This window comes from Cavia porcellus, unplaced genomic scaffold (genome assembly GCF_034190915.1).
Source record: "Cavia porcellus strain 051 isolate PalLab524CR breed Dunkin Hartley unplaced genomic scaffold, mCavPor4.1 scaffold_12, whole genome shotgun sequence".
Taxonomy (NCBI): Eukaryota; Metazoa; Chordata; class Mammalia; order Rodentia; family Caviidae; genus Cavia; species Cavia porcellus.
This window is the reverse complement of record NW_026947495.1, coordinates 12,253,677-12,275,480: the sequence shown is the minus strand read 5'-3', so window position 1 is coordinate 12,275,480 and position 21,804 is coordinate 12,253,677. Positions and strand designations below refer to the sequence as shown.

Here is a 21,804-nt window from a genome sequence, read left to right as displayed (position 1 = left end):
TCTCATATGTGAGTCGAATATGTGCGATATAATCTCAAATATGTGCGTGTAATCTCAGTTCTCTTGGAAACTGAAGCAGGATGACCAAAAGTTCCAGCCCACCCTCATAAACTTAGTGATTTAGAATATTTTTTAAGGGTTGGGATATAGTTCAATACAAAAGTTCAGGGTTCAGTATCCAGTAACGTACACAAAAGTAAACATGTGCGTGTGCACACACACACACGCACTGCATACTGTTGAATTATCTCCCTTAGGTCATTTAAAGTTTATCATGAGATGAATGTCAGCTAGGAGCCAAAATAGAATAAAGGAGCAGAGTGGAGAAGGGGTTTGTGTTAAACTTGACTTATTAGACTTATGTGGCTATGCCCCTGGCTGAATCCGAAGTTACATCATTGCCGCAGAGTGTTAACTTGAGATCCAAATCTCAGGAAAACGAATTTAGAACAGACACAGGATGCCTGCTTTCAGGCTCCTCTTTCCAGGAGAATCTACTGTCTTCTTTAAGACTAAAGGGTCCTTAGAGAAACTGACTGCGTTACTGATGAGTCGGAGGTTAGCTACTGGTACAGATGGTGATACCTGGAAGTGAATCTGAGAAGCTCTAGGAAGGAAATAAAGGTCAGAGCAAGCTCCTGGTCATCACTTAGTCTTCTTAAAGCCAGCTCCAAGCTTGGCAAATTACCTGGCTATTTAATTTAAGTATAATTATAAAGACAAACAGGAACCAGATTGTGCTGTCAGTGGACTTGATCGAGCAAGCACAGAAGGTGTGGCAGGACAAACGCAGGTGTTGCCACCAACCCCTTGGTGCATCTCCCTCTGATTTCCTCTGGCAAGCAAGTATTATAGAATTTTTGAAATCTCAAACACTTACTGAATGGTATTTTGATGCTCTTAAGCACACATCTGGGATGAAGCACCCTTAAATAAGCAGAGGCAGTGGAAAGAGCTGTGTGTGTCAATGTCATTCCACCTCCTTAAACAAGTGAAAAAGCTTTGTCAAAATTTCTTCAACCTCATATTCTTTGTTTTTCCCATCAAATCTATGAGCAAGAATTTTCTCACTGCGACATTATTCTCACATTCTTTAGGAGCACTCTTCCATCAAGGGTGATCCATGTAAAAATTACAGGTTTAAAAAACTTGGGAAACAGAACAGAATATCACTTTTATATTCACTCAACAAGTAGCCATGGGATCCCAGTCCTACCTTTGGTTCTTAGAGGATCTGCTCTCATCAGGCTTATACTATCAAGAGAGAAAGAGAGTTTAAACACACACACACACACACACACACACACATGTTTAGTTTGTTAGTGTAGGAAGAAAAATTAGAAGGACAGTGGGGAGCTCCAACTGACTGGTCAGAATTGGCAAGGTCTGCTGAAGTCATCCCAGGACCCAAGGTATATAGATGGGTTGACAGTTTTCTTTCTTGGTTGTCATTTTCCCCTTTGCTCCAACACTTTACCCTGTCACATGAGTCTCTGTCTCACTCTGGGCTTGTTCCCTGCTGCAGTCCACCTCCTCGACCCAGGTCCCACAATAGATTGGGTCTTTTTGTCTGCTCTCACGCTCCAGTCGAGGAAGAAAGCATTCTATTTATTTTTCAGAAGGGCAAAAGCATTGTTTCTCTCTGCTTTAGTGAAGTGTGAAAAGCGTGATTTTTCTAAGTGGGTATTTCTATCTTCCCAGGCATGCACCATATGGTGAAGCTGCCATACATGTTGGCGTTAGAGCTCTCAGCCCAGAGATGGAAACATAAATATATGGCACCATTGTTGGCAATCTCTTTATTACCCACATGCTTAACACAGCAGAAGTCACACAAATTCTGTTAACTTCAGAATAAACACAACAGCATCAGTGGACCAGCAATGGAAGAATGTTACACAGGTGCACTCATGTGTTTAATGAATCTTTATCGTTACATGCATTGTACATTCAAGAATGATTAGTGATCTAGATCATTTGAGGATAAATCGCATTGCAGTTTGCCTCTCCATTGGTATAGTTCATTGCTTTACTAGTGAATTATATTTTATTTTCTCATAGTAAGTGAGCTAGACAATAATTGTTCTAAGAAAGCTGTTAGTTTCTTATACATATAAGGTTCTTTTGGTTTTGGAAAAATTCTGTGCAACATGATTCACAAGCTTTCTTTCAAGTTGATGCTACTTAGTTTTTAAAAGGCAGAAATAGAGGCTAAAGGTGATTGAAGGGATCTTTAAGTTCTACTTTAAGATAACTTCAGTAATTTCTCTTCCTGGTGTTTACAACACCTGCAGTTTAGTGAGTTCTAGTTGTTTTAGCATTTTTTTTTTTTTGTACTAGGAATCGAACTCTCCACATTGTATTTGTGAAGCGGGTGCTTATACTGCTGAGCTATATCCCTGGCCCCAGTGATTGCTATTTGTGCATGAGTTACTGACTGGAGAGTTTTCATGGAAACAGCTGCATACAGGACACTGGTTCATCAGCTGAGAGAGTATTGAAGGAATGGGATACAGAACTCATCACATTGTCAAGATGGTGAAGGTAGAGGTCCAGATGCTGCATACCTTGGGGTTCTGGCCTATAAAAAGCTGGGATTTTCTGCCTAGACAGGTGTAGATCACTCTGATGGCACTAGAGCCTTGAATGGGAGAACCCCTTGATTAAATCCATCACCTACACCTTCACGGGTTGTCTTATATACTTTTCTCATTTCTTACACAGCCACAGTTAAGGGAGAAAGCATTAATTTAGCTCACAGTTTGTAGAGGTTTTAGTACATAATTGGCCGGCTAAAAGGCAAGGTGGCACATGGAAGAGGGGCAACTGGTTATGATTATGGACAACAGCAAAGAGAGAGAGGTGGGGTGGGAAGAAACAAGATTATTTCAGTCTCTTATGTTGTATGTCGGATACATGCCCTAGGGTACTCACACCTTTAATCCAGGATTGGACCATGAATCAATCACAAACAATAGATTGAACCAGCACTGAAAAACAACCCCTTTCCCCATGACTGGGTGGAGCTTTGTGGGGACATTCATAACACAACTTACAGTATAAGTTCTTCTGTCAAGTCCTATAATATCCAGTCACTGAGGTTAAGAACAGATTTATGCGATGATTTGGAATGGGGTTCCAGCTGTATGTTTCAATACATTGTATCTAATAAGGTTTGTATCAGAAACAACTTTCCAATAACAAAACTTGAGTAATTGTTTTGAAGGTAACAACAACAATATGTAATATAACAACCATTGTTAAATTCTTATCATTCTCATTTTGAAACCTTATATCATTATTTTGTTGTTGTTGTTGTCATTGTTTAGCTTTTGTTGTTTTGGTTTCCTTGATTGCTTTATAATTTTTCTGTGTTTTTTTTTTCTCTTTAAAATAATAGATCATTAAATCAATAACAAAATGGCCAATATTGGGCCATCCCTTTAGATTTCATTTTTTGAAACAGACACACTGGATTTCAACAGGATGATTGGCAGCTAAGGTGAGAATCAGGAGACAAGTAGCAAAAAGTCTGCGTGGTCACACAGTGCACAAGACCACAGGTGTCATGGGACTCGAGTGGGTGGGTGGCCCTGTGGAAGCACCAAGGTCCACTAGAGAGATGACTGCTGCAAGAGACTAGAGAGTAGGCTCATATACCTCCCGAGATAGAATTATTCAGTCCAGACAGAGGAAGGCTTCAGATGGAACACCTACCTGAGCAGGCTGCTGAGCCTGCATTCTCCCCTCTGGTCATCACAATATAGTAGAAGTAATAGTTTTTCTCTGCAGATGTGTCTAGATTTAATAATTGTGTTTAGGCCCAATAAAGCCATTGTAAATTGAAAATATCATCAACAGGAAATGCACAGAGCACATCTCACCAGGCTGATCAGCACAGAGCATTGTGCAGTGCCACTGGGTCTTCAGGCAGGTGGCTGACAGGTAGTGTAGCTCACAGCACTGCCCAGCACCCCAGGAGAGAAGAGTGCAGTGCACATCACAAGCCCAGAAGAAGATCAGAATTCAAAATTGTGAGTGGGAGTTCATCTAAATTTATATTTTTACAGAATCACAGTATTGGAAAATCCTAATTGGAACCATAGTAAGCTAAGCCATTTGAGATTGAGGCTGTCTGTACATTCTTGGAAATTCTTGCATCATTCTTTTACAATGGAAGCCAAAACACTCAAAGGAGGCTGGATGGGGAGTAACATGGATTAATTCTACCCATTTGGAAAATATTAAAATGCACATGTATTTCTGATGTAGCAATTGAGGTCTGAGTGCTTTTCTAGTCTAATTAAATGATAGGTCATTTGAAATAACAGCAGGTACCTTATTGGTACTCTAAAAAGACCACCACAAAGAATATACTATTAACAAGAAAGATGAAGAAAAATAGTATAACTCAACAGTTTAATTCTCCTTTTAACCTCCTAAAATCTAACATTTTAGAATCATTCTTAGCCCCCTAGAGAGGCTCCTTTTCTCTAACTGCCCGTTGGAAATCCATTGCTGCACCTATCTCTGCAGACACAGTTTGGAACCTTAGAATCTGAGTGGGTTTATTATTTTTAGCTTTAACTGTCTAGTTTGCATGCTATTTCTCCTTATTAAATATATTTTTCTAATAAAAATGTATTCATAACTAGCTCTGGACTTTCAGGTCTTTCTTTAATTTTAGTTTGCAATGTTTTCTTTTCTTTCTTTCTTTTCTTTTTTGGAAGGAAACCTTAGAACCTCATTTAGTAAATTTAAATAAAGTTTGCAAAAGTATTGCCTGTATTAGTAGGTTACTACTTTGGAATATACTCTCACGCTAAAATATTTTTACAAGTATTTTGTATAGGAACAGGGCTCTTTCTGTTTCACTTTAATGAGTAGTATTTGCAATGCTAAGAACCTATTAAATACAATGTCATTTGCATACATAAATGTGGATAAGTTATTGACTTATCTTCTTTCATCCATTCCCATAGTCATTTAGTAAGCTTCCAGTGACAGTTTCAGTGATATTAAGGTGATATTTGTAAACTATAAGTTTTGAAACAACTACACAAGTTTTGATCAAAGTACTGAAATCCAATTTTCGGTACACCTTTAAGAAATATTATATTCCATGTGCTAAGACAGATATTTTAGTTTAAACAAGAAGTAACTTGTTTCACTGTCTTGTCACCTTGCTGAGATTGAAGAGTAGTCACTTCAGGGCTGTTAGGATTAGCACCCAAGGCTCTTACTTTTTTTTTTCTTTCCCACTTACCCCTGATTCTGTTAAAAACAGACCCTTAGCCAGCACTGTGTGACACACAAAGCCTCAGATTTGAAACAGCATCTGCCTTTGAGTCCCCATTGTTCTCTGTCAAAATCAGGGCTACCAAATTCAGTTGTTGTTCCTGTTATTTTTTGCACAGACTGCAGTTAGGCAGATTAATAATGTCTGTTTAGTGCAGCACCCAGATGCTCATACTCTTGCAGCCAGGGAAAGCATCAGTATGGGTGAGCTGACTACAGTGCTGTGACCAAAGACGAAGGGGTCACTGGTGTTACCTAATTCTGACCTGTGCAACCTCCACTGCTCAGGCTGGTCCTGACCTTAGCCTCACAGTTCATGCTTACTTCACTGCCTGCCCCATGAAGGAGAAAGAGTATCAGAACTTCATTCTCTCCACGGGTTCCTCACCCATTAAACCAAGGTAGTGTTTGTTATCCAGGAATGACTGGCAATGAGAAAGAAGCAGGGCTCACTCCAACTTGCTCCTCTTTCTTAATTCCTGTAAATTCTTCATTGGTCCACTCATGGGTCACTCCTTCTGGGATGCCCCTCCCATTGCTTAGTATGTTTGATAACATATATGTCATGTATGATGGAAACTTCTCTGAGGGGGGTGTGGTGTGGGAGACTGAGTTTCTTTTCAAAGATTTCCATTGCAAATTTTCACTCTTTATGGGGCTATTACATAAAACTCAATTCCTGTCAGCCTAAAGTCCTTCATCTCTTGGAAAAGAATGATGAACTGCACTATGTTACTGCACAGGACTAAAAGCAATGCATTACTAGAGCAGAAAGTGTAGTTTAGTGGACTGTTTTCCTATCATTCCTGAGCCCCATAGATTTCATCTCTAGCACCACAAAAACAAATAAATGGAGGGATAAATAGATGATAGATAGGTAAATGTTTTAAGGCAAGAATCAATAAACTGTTTTGCTAAAAACCATATGCATGATATTTAGTAGTAACAATTATATGAATCTCATTACAACTATAAAAAGGTCATGTCCAAACTCAGTATCTCGGTATAATGTTAATTTACATGAGTTTGAGGAAAACAAGGGACAGCCTTCTGAGAAGTAGTGCATAGAATGACATTCAGAGTGGGAATTGGGAAGGATCTGCCCTTTGGTGATGCTTTCATGCCAGGAGCCTCTCTGAGGCACAGGGTGATGTGAGAAAACTGTATTAATTGACCATAAAATGGTAAGATACATGGAAAATTTAGCAAGGTTGAATATGTGTGTGTGTTTGTGTGTGTGTGTAAATTGATGCAAACCTTTTTTTTTTTTTTTTTTTTTTTTTTGTTCCAAAGATTGAACTCATGACCTTGCACTTGCCAGACAGGTGCTTGCACCACTGAGGTAAAGCCCTGGCCTGTTTTTTTTTTTTTTTTTTTTTTTTTTTGTTTGTTTGTTTGTTTGTTTTTCCTTTTTGGTACCAGGAATCAAACTCAGGATCTTGCGTTTGCTGGGCAGCTACTGTGCCACTGAGCTATATCCCTGGCCCCATCAATGTTGTTTATAACATGTGCCTGGGGATTGATACACCAACAGTCAATAGGAAATCCAGAGTGGTAAATGCAAGTTCCTCCCTTTAGCAGGCTAAGGCAAGCTATGGAGCTCCATGTTTGTGTGTTTTGGTACCAGGGATCAAACTCATGACCTCATGCTTGCCAAGCAGGCACTTAAGCTGCTGAGCTAAACCCCCAGCAAGTTCCTCCCTTTAGGTTGCAGGGAATCTTAAAAATCTTTACACCATGCAAACAAATAAGAAATCACCGATTCCATCACCTCTTCTTTTATGTATAGGAATCACTGACACAAACACAGGAATTTTAAAAACAACAAAAATCCCATGAGAAGAAGCCATCTAGGTTAGCAAAGGAATGGGCAACCAATGATCACAGCCTCCAATCTGTGCTAAGTGGGAAACTCACCAGGTTTAGAGCTGATCAAGTGGGGAGCTGGCCAAGTGAGCCAACTAAAATCAGTCTTTGTTTGGATGAAGAGAAATGGCTAGCACCTGTGACAAACATATGGGATGAAACCCTAGACTTGACTCTCAGGGAGCTCTTTCTGCCAGCCCACTTCTTACACAGAGCTGTGCTGTAGGAACAGTGGCAGTGGTGGAACTTACCTTCTCCGTCTGAGACACTTTCTGGGTATCACGGGAATTACTGTATCAGGGGCCTAAAATCAGAACTAGCAGGTGTTTTTTGGGTAATACAAATGTCAGACATGGTTCCGGATATCCCAGGCTCCCAGATGTTGGAAAATATAATTCAGATTATGGACAAGTCTTTGAAAATGGATTCCATTAAGTGGACAAGGGTCACTTTGGCCATTTAAAAAAGGAAATGGCATTTTACTTATCTGGTGTTGATTGCACATGGGCAGGCAGATTGATCTGTAAATCATGGGTTTGGAAGGAAGGGAGAGGTAACTCAAAACTGAAGCCAGCATATTGGGGTGCTAACAGCCCATTTTAAACATGAAATTTGACCAGGATGAGGAAACAACTCTGGAACTGGGCAGGGGTAAAGTTTGTGTGACAACACAAATGTGCTTAGTGTCATTGAATTAAATATATTAACATGGTTAATATTTATGTTATGTATATTTTACTCCAATTAAAAAAGAAAGATGATCTGTAATCCTTTGGATCACATGTGTAGAAAAAGTAGTTTTCCAGAAATGATTCATTCCAGTGAAGGCTGCAAAGCTTATTTTTAGTGGACCAAATATTTCCTGGGTTGTGTGTTCCTTCACATAATCTAGACAAAGACATGCGAAAATGAGCTACAGATAAGCCTGAGTTGTGATGTCTCCCTCCTGTAACAATAAGCCACAGTAGAGTTGAAGAGAGAGGGCTATAGAAATTGCATTAGGTTTGAAACAGGACAACCTTGGAATTGCATCTCAGACCTGTTACCAAGTACGTGGATGATTTGGAGATGTCTTTACTTCCCCCTTTCTCTGGCTAGAGTCCAGTTTTATTGAATCTGTAAAGTACTTAAAAGTATAATGGAAAGTCATTGTACACTGACTGGACTAAAATAATGACAACTACTACTACTTCAAAATTCCTCCTTCCAAGAGATCATCAGTCATCGCGGGGTCCACAGGGATTAGGAACACTTGGAATACTGGACCTTCATTAGATTATTAACGCTATGAAACTTCCAGGTGTTATGTATTGAGGCTTGCTGGGATTGCTTTATGTGTGAATTGTGGCTGGTGGTCCAGGGCGGGGGAGAGGCGATTCTTAAAGGATGCTGTGGGTTTCTGCTGTGCTCCTTTCCACCTCGGCCCTGACCAGGTCTGTTCCTCCCTGTAGACCTTCGCGGGAAACATGAACGCGGACAGCGTGGTGCACCACAAGCTGCTGCACTCGGTGAGGGCCCGCTTTGTCCGCTTCGTGCCTCTGGAGTGGAACCCGAGTGGCAAGATTGGCATGCGGGTGGAGGTATACGGCTGCTCCTACAGTGAGTACTCGCGCGTGTCTCTGAGTGTCACAGACCCAGGACATCGCTGTGCCTGCCCTGAGAAAGCAAATTATTGTGTGCCATTGTTCCTATTCTTTCTGTAGTATGTATACTTCAACCCAGAATAAGACACCAACACTTCGGTTTGGGGCTTAGGGAATTTGAAGACAATAACGTAGCAGAAGGCTCAACCCAAAGTCCAGCATTAAGAGCTCTTGAGGTTGGCGAACTTCTGTCATTTGCAGTAAAAGAGCTTGTTAGTTTCAGTCTCCCCACCTCAGAAATGAGATGAGTTGTTATAAAGGTTTTCCTACCCTAGAACCAATAAAGGATATCATTCTTCTTTACTTGTTCCAGAAGGAAAGGAGGATTTTCATGCACGGTACCTCACAGATTGCTTCTCTTCTAGATTTACAATATACGTCTGTTGCTTCCTGAGTTGTTTATGCTGAATTTGAAAGTAGAGCTCCATCTTGCACCCACAGAAAGCTGGAAACATGGGTGGAATTGGTAATCACTGCAGAAGGTCAGAATCATCCAGGGAAGTTTCCTGTCCCTGTAATTCTCCCCCTTAGGTTTCCTACTGAAACCTAAAGTTGCCTCATCCTAGGCTCTTTTTCTGCTTATAAGCAGTGGCATTCCCAGGGTTACATACTAACACTTGATGACCTCTGATGAGTAAACGCATTTGATCACTAGTTCTTTCATTCAAATGAGTTCAGCTAGCTTCTTGTTTGGGTTGTAGGGGTGCCTTCCTTGTGTTCCACATTGAGATCAACCACAAGGCAAGGCTGCCTCAGAACTATTTGAAGTGCTCTGTAAAAACACATTTCCCTGTCCCACTGCATATGTGCCATACTGATATTTCTGGGAATACAGACTCAGGAATATTAATAACTCTTCAGGCAAACTATGGGGATAAGGTGTGTCCTGCACATAGCATATTTGCTTGTGATGACTGTGCTTACCTTGACAAGAACTTTCAGAAAAGATCTGATGTAGAACACAGCATTCACAAACCATCAGGTCCTGGAGAGGCTTTCTTCCTGTCTATGCTTCAACTGAATTTTCTTCTTAATTTAGCTCTTGCTATCAAGTTGCCAGTACACTGATGATTTATTTTTTCCCTTTGTTTCTCTTTGCTTTTGTTTGTTTTTAAGTAAAATGTAAATGCTTCATGCTCTGAGAGATAAGTCATTACTGATATTATTTTTCCAATCTGGGTTGGCCCAATCCTTGCCCTACTCTTTAATATGTCCTCACACTTCCTGTTCCAGCTTTATCCCTGTTGGCACTTTCTGCTCAATCTCCATACCCATTGCTTACCCATGCTGCCCACTCCTACAGTGGCTCATGATTTCATGTAACCATAGAGTATAGGCTTAAATGACATCTTTGGGCAGCATGTCTAACTTTGTCTGATGATGGATCCCTTTGAGAATCTGATAGCAATGGTAACAAGGATTCCTTTCCTCAGAAAAATGTCACAACAACATGGAAGATTTTGTATGGTGCTAAAAGTTCCTCAGGTCTACAGGGGCTCAATTGTGGTTGACTTTGAGGGATGCCAGTTCTGCCTCCCTCTGTGTCAGCTGTATCTCTAGAACACCCTTTATGAGGACAAATCACCTTCAGGCAGGCATGGCCAGTGATGCAATGTTAACTATCTCAGTGAGCTGCTGGACAGAAAATGACCTTCCCTGCAGAGCACCTCACAGTGGATGTGCCTGTTGATGTGCCTAGATGCTTTTTCCCTTGGAATGGTGGGGAAGGAGCACATCTCTTAAATTGTATTTAAAGTCAATGCCTTAAAATGCCTCTATATCCAGTTCTTTCTTTCAGCATGTGTTTATCTTTCCCTGACCTGGATATTTCTAATAAACATAAAACCTCGGTATATGTGCTACAGAATGCATAACAATAGCAAACCCCGCTGACCCTTTTAGCAGCCTCCTCTCTTTGTTCTTCCTCTTCTTCACACCAGAGTTTCTTTCTTCACTTGGTATTTCAACCTTCTCATCTCCCTCTGCAGAGAATCTCATCCCACTCAAACTTTAGTCATCTGAAGCTCAGCTGAGTGTGCCAACTTGACCAACGTAAAGTGTATTTTAGATGTTGCTGTGATGGGATTGATGTCAGAAATCAGTTAACTTCAATTCAGATTTTCCTAGATAATCTCATAACCTTGACTCAACCAGCTGAAAGATTTCAAGAGCAGCCAAAATTTTCCTAAGGAAGCTTCTGCCTGAGTTTCCCATCTGTCTTTCAGGTAGACTGCCCTGTGGACCTCGTACTTCTCAACTGGCCCCAAAATTTCATAAGACATAGCCTTCAATAAATCTTCCAAAATATAAGCATCTTGCTGGTTCTGCTTCTGAGGACAACCCCTGCCCAATGAGGAATGTTCTACAGAAACTACTTCAGTCAAGATACACAGAAGCCTCCATGCAGACAAAGCCACAGAGTCACTTCACTTTTCGTGCCCTGCCCTCACACAGTACTGGGGTAAAATAACAATTTACAGTTTTAAAATTCCCAGGTTTTCCTCCTTCTTCCGTTACTACACTTACTTCTTCTCAAGGCTGAGTTTCAGACCCTCTGGTATGTTTTGTCTACTTATCTGTGACTAAATTTACAGTGTGCCAAGAATTTTAGCAGCATCTACATGCTAGCCAATTCCTAGCCAGACCTCCAGAATCACATATGCAATTGTCTACTTGATATCATTCCTGCAAAGTATAACAAATATTTCAAATTGAGAAAGCAAAACTGGAAGTCTTAATTGCTCCTCACCTCATCACCTGCTCTCTCCAACCTCCTGTATGTCAGCGAATGGCACAAATATCTGCTTCCCAGGAGGCAGTCTTGCTACTTCTTCCCTGGAACATGGAGTCCTGTTGAGTGGGCTACACCTCAGAGTAGACCCAGTTACTTTCTCAAAAACAGGTCGAAAATATGTGAACTTCTCCTTGCTTTGTGAATGGAATCCTTTCTGACATGCCCCAGGGCCTCCAGTGTGAACCCCCTGCTGCATCTGTCATCCAAGCTCTTGTTTCACCCAGGTACCAAAGTGATCTTCACACATAAAAAAATGAAATTATACCATTTCCCTTCCTGATTCAACTGGAATGAAATCGTCTCCTCAATCAAAAGCCCCACTGAATGTTCCTTACCTACTTCTTCAACTTCCTTCTACTTTTATCTGGCCACATGGCCCTCTTGCTTTTCCTAAAATATGAAGAAATTTTGTATTTCAAGGACCTTGAATTTACCAAATGCCTTCCCCCAGAATTCACATGGTTCACTGCTCCTTTGGGTATAATTCTGAATTCTCATGTTACTTCTTCAAAAAAGAAGTTCACTCCAGCCTTCCCTCTAGACACACCTGTCCTATTTGTCGTGCACCCACCATTAACACATGGCTATATAATGTGTCTTTGTTTACTGTAAAACACAAACAAGAATTTCTATTGTTTATATATTCCCATCTGTTTGTTGTGAGCTTCCCCGAACCCCTGCATTTAAAATAAATTTAAAGGCATGAGGTAAAATTGTTTGACTATGAAGTGCCAGAACCTAAAAACCACCAATAACTACTTGTAAACATTCATTGGTGGGTAAACTCTTTGATCAAGCCTCAGTCTCTCAGGTAACCAGGTGACTTGTGGATAAAGCAATTTTAGTTCATATGGAATTGATTTTGCTTCTATGGGCTTAACAAATCTTCTCAAAATTTTATCTGAATGAGATCCTAAAGATTAGTAAGAATTTACAGGTCTATAATTTCTTAAGACATGAACCTTTATCATTTTGGACAAGTTAGCATACTCATTCTTTCATTTATATCCTAATTTATTCAGTCAGTTGTCACTGTTTAGCAGTTAGTATATTAGCTTAGCAGCATGCAAAGCCCTATAGATACAAGAAAAATGAAGGTCTTATTTTGAACCTTTATAAGTCTTATGTTTGTACTTTGAAGCACCTTCTAAAAATTGTAATTTATTAATTCTGCAATTGTTTATCTGATATCTGTCTCCTCGACCTTGACCCTAACTTTTGCAAAGGCTGTGCAGGGCCTGTTGGGAGTCCCCAAGCCCAGCAGCGCATTGAGCCTATAATGTATAAGCAGTAAGTATGTGTTAAATGTTAAATGTGTTAAAACTGGCATGGGGTCACAACCGTGTGACAAAACACAGGGACTAGAAGGGCATGTGGAGACTGTTGGCACACAGAATGAGTCAGACACTGTCATCCACTTTAGCTCATCTCCGCATTTGGATAGCTGCCCTCTGACATTAAGCCCCAGACAGTGTAGGAGGTGATGCAGGAAGGCTGGATGACTGTGTCGTTTTGCTCTGCCTACTGCACAGGGGCAAGGCAGAGGAAGTGTGAGACGAAGATATTTACAGGAAGATATTTCAGCACTGTAAAATAGAACTCATCTGGCTGGTAGAATAAAGTCATCGAAGTCATCAGATAGCCCTCATGCCTTCCCAGCCTCCCTTGGGTGTCAGCTCCCTGCTAAGGAAGTCCATCCTCTCAAGTCCATCCTCTCCTGTTTGGAAAGCATCCTCCTTATGCGAGAATTAAAATAGGAGCTGAGGCGTTTCACTGTCTCTCCCTCAGTCATTTGCCAGGACATGGAAGCTTTCATTTTGTTCGTTCTCGTGTATGTGTGTGTGTGTGTGTGTGTGTGTGTGTGTGTGTGTGTATGTGTGTGTTAATTCAAATAAAGCTTAAATGTCTCATATTGTAGGTTTCTTTTGCAAGCCCTAGTTATTCAATACTGCTTATTCTACATACTGTGAGCCTTCTCTGGCCCATCTCTAGTAAAGTTCGTCTGTTAACTTTTCTGGCTTGTCACTCCAGGAGCTGTTCTAACAGTTTCTCGGTTTTCTAGAACCTTCTAAGAGGGGAACAGTGACAGGTTCCCATATGGAAGAACCAATACTTCTGGAGATTTTCAGTATCCCACCCCATATTTCCTGCATCTTCCATGTTTGACATCCACTCTATGTTCCTGATGGCTGGCCCTGTGGAGCCTACAAGCTTCTCTCGCATTCCACATTGACTATCCGCTGCTTTTTCTATAGATGTTCTATCTTCCTTTCCAGGAGGACTCCTCCTTAGCTCACAAACCACCTACATTTAAAGTCTTTCTGACCACTGGACTTTCTCATTCTATCTCCCCCTACCATGTGTAAGGCTTCACTCCTAAGTCTTACTGATGAGGCTGCCATGCCCCTCCTCTATCTAATCTGGAAGGCTGCAATCAACCAGGCCTCTGTTCCTTTGGACCACATCCACATCTGATGCCTACTGTTTGCCCCAAAAATATTTAGACAGTGATTATTTAAGTTTTGAAGCCTACAGATCAGCCTTTCTTACTCATTTTCAATTAAAAAATTTATATTTTTCTAATGAGTGGCTTCATTTGTCATATGCATATGTATACAAATACTTTATAGATACTAAATTTATCAGACCATTCCATATTGATGTGCTTTTTTATGTACCTTATTCTTTTTTTATTAAATATTTGAGGTTATTTTTAGTTGCAATTCTGAAAGTGAAGGTATTCTGAGTCTCATTAGTCTATTTCAGTATATTTTGCATTAAAATTGCTACAAATAAAAGAAGTATCTGTTTTTTGTAAGTGTTTTGTTTTTAAAATAATTTATTCATGATAACTATACCCCTCTTCTAAGTGCCGGGATGATCTGTTTGACATGACTCTGGCTTCTGTTGATTTTGTATGACAAAAGCTTTGGTCCTGGGTTACTCACAGTGGAGGAAAGAGCAAGATTCTTTTTGTGCATTTCTTAATCAGATGGACTGCTCTTAAATTAGAAGACTTGAATGATAATGTTCTGTGTAATTCAAAAAGGAATACAAAAGAATTTTCAATGCTTTCACTATAAAGAAACGATAAATGTTCAAGGTGATATGTTTATTTGAAACTTAAATATGCATCAAAATGTCATATAATGGCTCCAGAAACATGTATAATTTTTGTTTTCAATTGTCAGTGAAAATAAGTTTAAAAATTAAACTTAAAAATATCATGAGACTTCTAACAAACATTCAACTTCTTCTGACTTTTCTTGTCTTATGTGAAAATGACACTTGTAATTTTTGCAAAGATGGCTACGATATTTTGAATTGATATATACCATCCATGTAGCACAGTTCCTAGCGTGAGACTGTAGTTAGTTTTATCTAGTATTAATGTGGGCCTTGACTCAGAGAAGAAATCTATTGCCACCACTTTGTTGCCTTTTTGGGAAACATTTTGCCCACAGCTGGGGCAGACAAGAATCCTCTCATAGACTCCCATCCACACCTGCTATTTTCCCTTTCTTCATCGTCAGCTCTGGGGTCTCGGCCTACTGCCACGCCCAGGTTCCTCCTTGCCCAAGGGTGGCATAAAAGGCATCTCACACTGCTTTGTACACAGAGCACAGCAAAGGCTCCTCTCACATGAAGAATATTCTGCTAAATAAGTGTATGAAATAAATAATTTGGGAAAATCATTCATTGTCTTATAGACAATGATCTGAAACAAATTATACCCCTTACGGCTGGATATCAATTTCATTTTGGTTCTCACGCATCTGGATATCTGACAGCTAACCTTGCTACGTAATTTTCTCAAAAGAAATATTGAAGAGAGTTCCTCTGTTGCCGTATTGGTTCATCTTTGGTCAACCATACTCTGTCTAGTGGATCAAGTAAGTAGAGGACATGAATCCTGCTAGATTGTTGACTTGAGTATAAGAAGATGTACATTTTAAAATAAAATTTTACATTTGTCAATATAAAATTGCTAAAATGAATGCATGTCTTATAGTGACTATAAGAGAAGAAAGACAGGAACGAGAGAACCATCCTGAAATGTCATTAATGAAAATACTTGTGGGATAAGACAGCCAATATTTTTCCTACTGGTGGCAACTCTTCCTTCATTAAATGAACCATTTTTGACAAATGTTGCTATAGTGATTAACTATGGCCCCATCTCCTGTCATTTAGAATGTCTAGTATTGTGCGACGCATCCCACTTCTCATAGCAATCATTTCAGCAAGGAAATATTTATTTGTATAGAAATTTTTATAGAAAAGTAATATAAAATTTATAAATTTACAAAGGTGTGTATACCTTTAGAAAAGTTAGCTGATTTGAGTCTCACCCTAAATAGCTTCCCTGAGATCTCTCTCAGCATATGCTTGAGTGACATCTCCTGTTGATTATGTCGTAAAATTCCTCCAATTGAATAAACCTTCAAAGCTCTTAATCAACTTGTACATTCAAGGATATGGAATCTTCTTTCTGTCATCTTACTCATGTTCATAAATTCTCAAACTGCTCACAGGAGATCTGGGTGTCATTCCTACAATCTTCCCTGTCCCTTTCTTCCCATAGCAAATCTATCATCAAGTTCTATCAGCATTCCTTCCTAAAACCATCCTAAGTATGTTCATTTCTTTTCATCTTCAGTCACCAGCCTAATGCAGTTATATGTCTTATCACCTTTCACTCTGTTCTCTCTGTTATAACCACCAGTAATATTATAAAATTCAGAATTTGAGTCCCTTCCTAAAGAAAGCCTTTCAATGATTTCTGACCACACATAGGAAAACTCCAAAGTCCCGTCCGTGAAGTATGAGCCCTGTGTATATCTGACTATCTCTTCTGTTTCACCCTATGGCAATGTCTCCTCTTTAGTAGGCCTCAAGCCATGTGGGTTTCTGCCCTGCCAGACCCTGAAGCTCTGGTACAGGCTATTCCCTCAGCTTCTGAAGTTTCTTTAATTCTTTAGTTCAATTTTTTTATTAGTCTCAGTCATAATATTTTCTCAGAGAGGCAATCCATTGATTTCTAATTTAAATAAGATTACTCTTGATTTTCTGCCATGAAACATACAATTATTTTTTTCACAGTATTGATCATAAATTATAGATGTTCTGTTTATATTTTTTCTATTAGCTACCTATGTAACTAGGTCATTTGTATGTATATTTCATTGTGAATTACCTTTGTCACCTACCAAATGAAGATTTCTGTACAACCTACAACCTCATCTACATAGATACCCAGATTTCACTACAGAATGTGGCCCATTTTGATTAATAGCATTTGCACTTGTTGAGTGAACAGCTTCCCCAAAGTGATGTAACTAGTCAGCCTTCTTTGAGACAAAGTCTCAAAGAAATTCTTTATCCCAATTCTCTATCATTCCTGTGGTCTTGCCCCTGCCTCTATGCCCTATATCATTGAACACTTTAGTCACGTGGCATGGGAAAAGTTTGTTGAAGACAAAATGCTATAATCTAGATTCTGATAATCAGATTATTATTTTTATTCATGAAATTAAATCCAGCAATCTGTAGGTCTTAGCATATGCAGCTAAGCTGCTCCTGGGATAAAGTTCAGTGACTGCCTGCGGCCAGCTCCTGCACTCACACACCTCCACTCCTCTAGTCCTTTCTTGCATTCTCACACTTAAGTCTGCAAAAAAAAAACAAACAAACAAACAAAAAAAAAACAAAAACAAAAACAAAAACTCATTTGCTCCAACCACATTTCTTGGTTGGGCCCTAATATATATTCTTGTGGTTTGCAATTGTGATGGAGAGCCAGCATTTGAAATTATTGTGTCAAAATTTTCTTTTTCTGTAGGGGTTACAGTCAGTTCATTATTAGCCTGTGATTTTCATGTATATGATTGATAATTTAAAGAATTTTCAGTGACATTTGAAAATTTTTAAAGGCAGCATAGTGCCATATTAATTGCATTTTAAACACAAGGGCTACTTGACTTATCACCTACATTTCTGTAGGATCTTAGCATTCTTGGCTTCTCTGGGAAACTCAGGTTTCTTTTGCTAAAATAAGATGATAGTAATGCTTGCTCTATGCATGTGATGCCTTGAGATAGCATTTGGCATAGGGTAAGACGTCCAAAGTTTTTACTTCTTTAGACATTGAGGCCAAGTTTCTGAGGTCAGCTTTTTCACATGCCTGGTTCTGAAGGGCTTGACTCCTTCACTAGGCCATCTGGAGACTTCAGGCTATAGTGAGTTTCTCTGGGACTTCTCTTTGAATGTCTGTGTTTATGGGAAGCTAATTAATTTGAAAAAGCATTATAAATTCCGATGAATATAATGATCAGCTATGCTTCTCTGTCTCATTAAGAATTATAGCCGTCATGTAACCCTCAGATTGCTTTCTTTTCACACAAGATCTTGCTCCTATTTGGTTAATCAGTGCCAAGTGGTATCATCCAGAACTTAGCACCCTCAGAGCCAAAGTCATATTCTCTTTTGTCAAGTAAATTTCCTTGTCATCTTTGCTTCTGTTGCCATTTCACTTTTCATCATGTAAGGTCATTGATCACATCAGGGGTCACATGTGAAGCCACCACGTTGTAAATTTCATCTCCAGAGTAATAAGGCTCATGTGGTGCTATAACAGGGAATTTCACAAGGTCCAGGTGAGAGTTGTGGCAGCTTTAGAGGTACAGAGGGACAGGATGGCAGCAGGAAGACCTGGAGATGTGGGCGTCACATGAGAAGTTTGAATCCACTTTGGGAGTTACAGCATTTTAGAGTTGAAAAAACTTCCAAGTTAATTCCCTGTGTGCTTTCACTCTTGAGATGAAAACACAGAAGCCCAGAGATGCCTTAAAATTAGTCAGTCAGTAACATGGTCTGATACCCTTCATATGCTTAGTTTCCAGATGAATGACTGAAAAATCTCTTCTGTGCATATCTAATGTTATATAAACATGGCAAATTTAAAAAATGTGATACCAGTAACTTCTTCATAAGATTTCTTCTAGATTGATGATCTCAAAGATCCTTCAGTCTTCAATAAAGGTAACTTGGTACTCTCCTTCTGCTACTAGGTTTTGAGGAGAGAGAAATGAATAAAATAATTCCTGCCCTTTAGGAACTCACAGATTTTCAGGAGCCACAAATAAAATAAAGGTCACAAATGTGAATGTTGAGAGGGCCAACTTCATGGTAAGGCTAGTAAAGGAAAGGCAAATGCCCAGCTAATAATTTTTCTTGATGAGTTAATGCCGCCCTGCCCAGGGTGTGATTTGACCATATAACTCTGATTCCTGTGGCCTGGTTGTTAATGGTGGTGATTTTAGATGACACCTTAAAAGGGAAAGTGGCCTAAGAGCTAGATCTACCACTTGATGTAGTAGTGCTTCTCCACAGTGTCAAGGACGTGCTTCCAACAGGGCACTGAAGTAGTCACTGGAGTGAACTGTTGTCAGTCCCCAGGGGCGTCTTCTACTAGAGTCCTTAAAGTGTGTTCAAGTATAATCACAAAGTGTACTGTATTACACCCAAACATGAAACCAGAGAAAATAATTGTATAGAAAATCATAGTAACTCATATATAAGGAAAAACAGCAAACAAAGGTAATGAAATGTTCCTATAATCTCAGCACTGATAGACACTGAAGCAAGAGGATTGTGAATTTGAATCTTGTCTGTGCCACTCAGTGAAACCTTATCTCAAACCAAAAAATAAAAAGGGCTGTGTATGTAGCTCAGTGATAGAGTGATAGAGATTCAATTCCCAGTTCAAAAGAAGCCAAAACACTACTAATCCAAACAAAGCAAGACAAAGAATCCAACAAAAATCAGGGCAAGTCTTCTCCTACTTTTAAACTCCTGCTAAAATATCTTTCTTCAAACAAATGCCCTTCCCCACAGCCGGGTTTTGTATCTGAGGATCTCTGATGATGGTGTGAAGTAAGGAATCATCCCATAATGCTTTTATGATGTTTTTACCAGGGCAAGCTGTTACTCTGTCTTTGCATCTCACCTTCCTCTCTTTCTGATAATTTGAGAATAATTTTATGAAATATTGCTTCCTTTATGAGACACTGCTAACCTGCTCACATCCTCAGAAGCGTGACCACTTCTTGCCACTTTCCACGCTGACTTTTACTTGGAGTAACCACACATCTTCTGGTTCACTGAACAAATCTTACTCTGTGGTTATTATGTTCAGGATCTGTCCGTAGATTCAGATGTAAATGAAGGAAGGCTCTTTAATCCAAGAGTTCCCCAAAATGAAAACATGATTTTGGTATAATTTTGTAACTAGTGCAAAGTGTAATTAAAGAGAAAATTTTAACTGTGCACACTGATATCTATGTACCTATAAGGTTCTCCCCAAACTACATATTAGTTTTCAGCACAGTGCTAAAAAATGTGTATCTGCTGGACTTAGCACTGAATTGCAGAGTTTTGCAATTTCACATGCTTCGCTTATTTCTTATGTTGTCATGTTGAGACTCATGTTTTACTCTGCAGCTATCGCACACAGGGATGTCAGACATCTTATGAGGGCTGTTACTCTTAGGTGTGGTCACAGTTCACTTTGGAAGATTGTTCATAGTTTATCTGAGTTTCTCATAAGGCTTGGAAAAGTCACAGCATTTATTGGGAATCTGCAAGTTTCAGCTGACTGTGGAAACCTCTGTGGTTTGTGGATTACCAGCCAATGCCCTCAGACCTTCTGTGTAACTATGCATCCTGAATAGTAATCATTTTTTTCTTATAGAATGTATCAAGAGAAAATCTTCAAAATGCAATTATATTGAAAATTCTGTTTACTGTGAACAGCCGGAGTTCAAGTGGGTTTAATTGTCTCAGGGTGAATCAATACTTTCTTCTGTCAACTTAGAGCTTCAGTTTTTCAGGTCATGAGAAACAGATTCCTCTTCACATCCCCACAGAGGAGCACTTCGAAGCTCACTTGGGAATTCAAACTAGGAATCCATTATTCGGCACAGTCCTTTTTTTAGCTGGTTTGTTGACAAGATACCAGCATCCATCAAATATGCCAGAATATGCCTCCAGAACTCTGTCTTTCTCAGAAAACAAGCTGTGACAGCTGGGTCAGCAATTAAGGGCCCAGTGGGAAGTTGGACAGTGCTGTGTTTCTCAGTTCCACTGGGATGGGGGCAGCTAGATTTGTCTGGCCTGCAAGGAGAGGCTATTGATTTGCAAGACCTCCCATCATACTGGGGACTGTTGGATCCACCTTTGATCTATCCTTCATATTCTAAAGAAATCTGCCAGTGCATCATCATCACAGCAAACCCCAAATTGAATTGAATTGAATTTATAATAATGAGATCTTAAAAATCATTTTCAGAAGGAGAGAGAGATGGTGCATTCTGGGAAGTATATTTAACAACTCTCTTTTGGGTCACTGGCTAGATGAATTAATGAACTCTGAGGAGTGATTGTCTTATCTACTGTTCTGTCATTGAAACAAAATACCCAAAACCCACAACTTTAAGGGAGAGAAAGATATTTTGGTTCACAGTTTCTGGTGCATGGCTGCCTGGCTACAAGATAAAAGCAGGAAGGCAGAAGGGCATGGTGGAAGTAGAGGTGCCCAACCCATGGGGGCCAGGAAGCCGAGAGAAAGGAGGAGAAGGGACAAGAATATACTTTTCCAGATCATACCCCCATGATCCACCTCCAACCAGACTCCACCTCCTAGCAGCTCATTCAGTTACTAGTTTCATCCATGGATGAAGCCACTGATGAGGGCAGCTCCCCACAAGATCCAGCCAGCTTCCACACACATGAAACTTTGGGGCAGGGGACATTTATGTCTACACTACTTCTACACTTTTAGCAGAAACAATCCCTAAGGTGAACATTAGTGTTTTATTCTCCTAAAAAGGAATGGCAGTCTGGATATTTCCACTGAGAAAGAGTGGGGTAGGTAGTCAGCAATAAAATGAGGGCTTCCTATGCAATCAGAATCATCTGCATTTCCTAAAAACTGAAGGACTCTTTCTAAAAACCAAAACTAGCTGTACACATTCACCCTTATACACTCACCGTACACACTCACCCCCCTCCAGTGAATGTCTGGCCCTTGCTGTGCACAGTTCTGTATAACTCCTGTAATCTTGAGGGTGTCCCCCATCACATTTTGCATAATCCTGAGCTTTGGATTCCCTGTATTGCAAAGGTGGAAAATCCTGAACCTGG

General features: G+C 39.8%; 1 protein-coding gene across 3 annotated transcripts in view; it reads left to right on the top strand.

The window, feature by feature from the left end:
* Cntnap5 (contactin associated protein family member 5) overlaps window positions 1-21,804 on the top strand; it is a 779,115-nt gene that overhangs the window by 327,005 nt on the left and 430,306 nt on the right. For all 3 annotated transcript variants that reach the window (XM_063258867.1, XM_063258866.1, XM_063258868.1), the window contains one exon: window positions 8,616-8,763. In XM_063258867.1, the coding sequence (XP_063114937.1) occupies window positions 8,616-8,763 (148 nt within the window). The remainder of the gene's footprint in view (window positions 1-8,615; window positions 8,764-21,804) is intronic.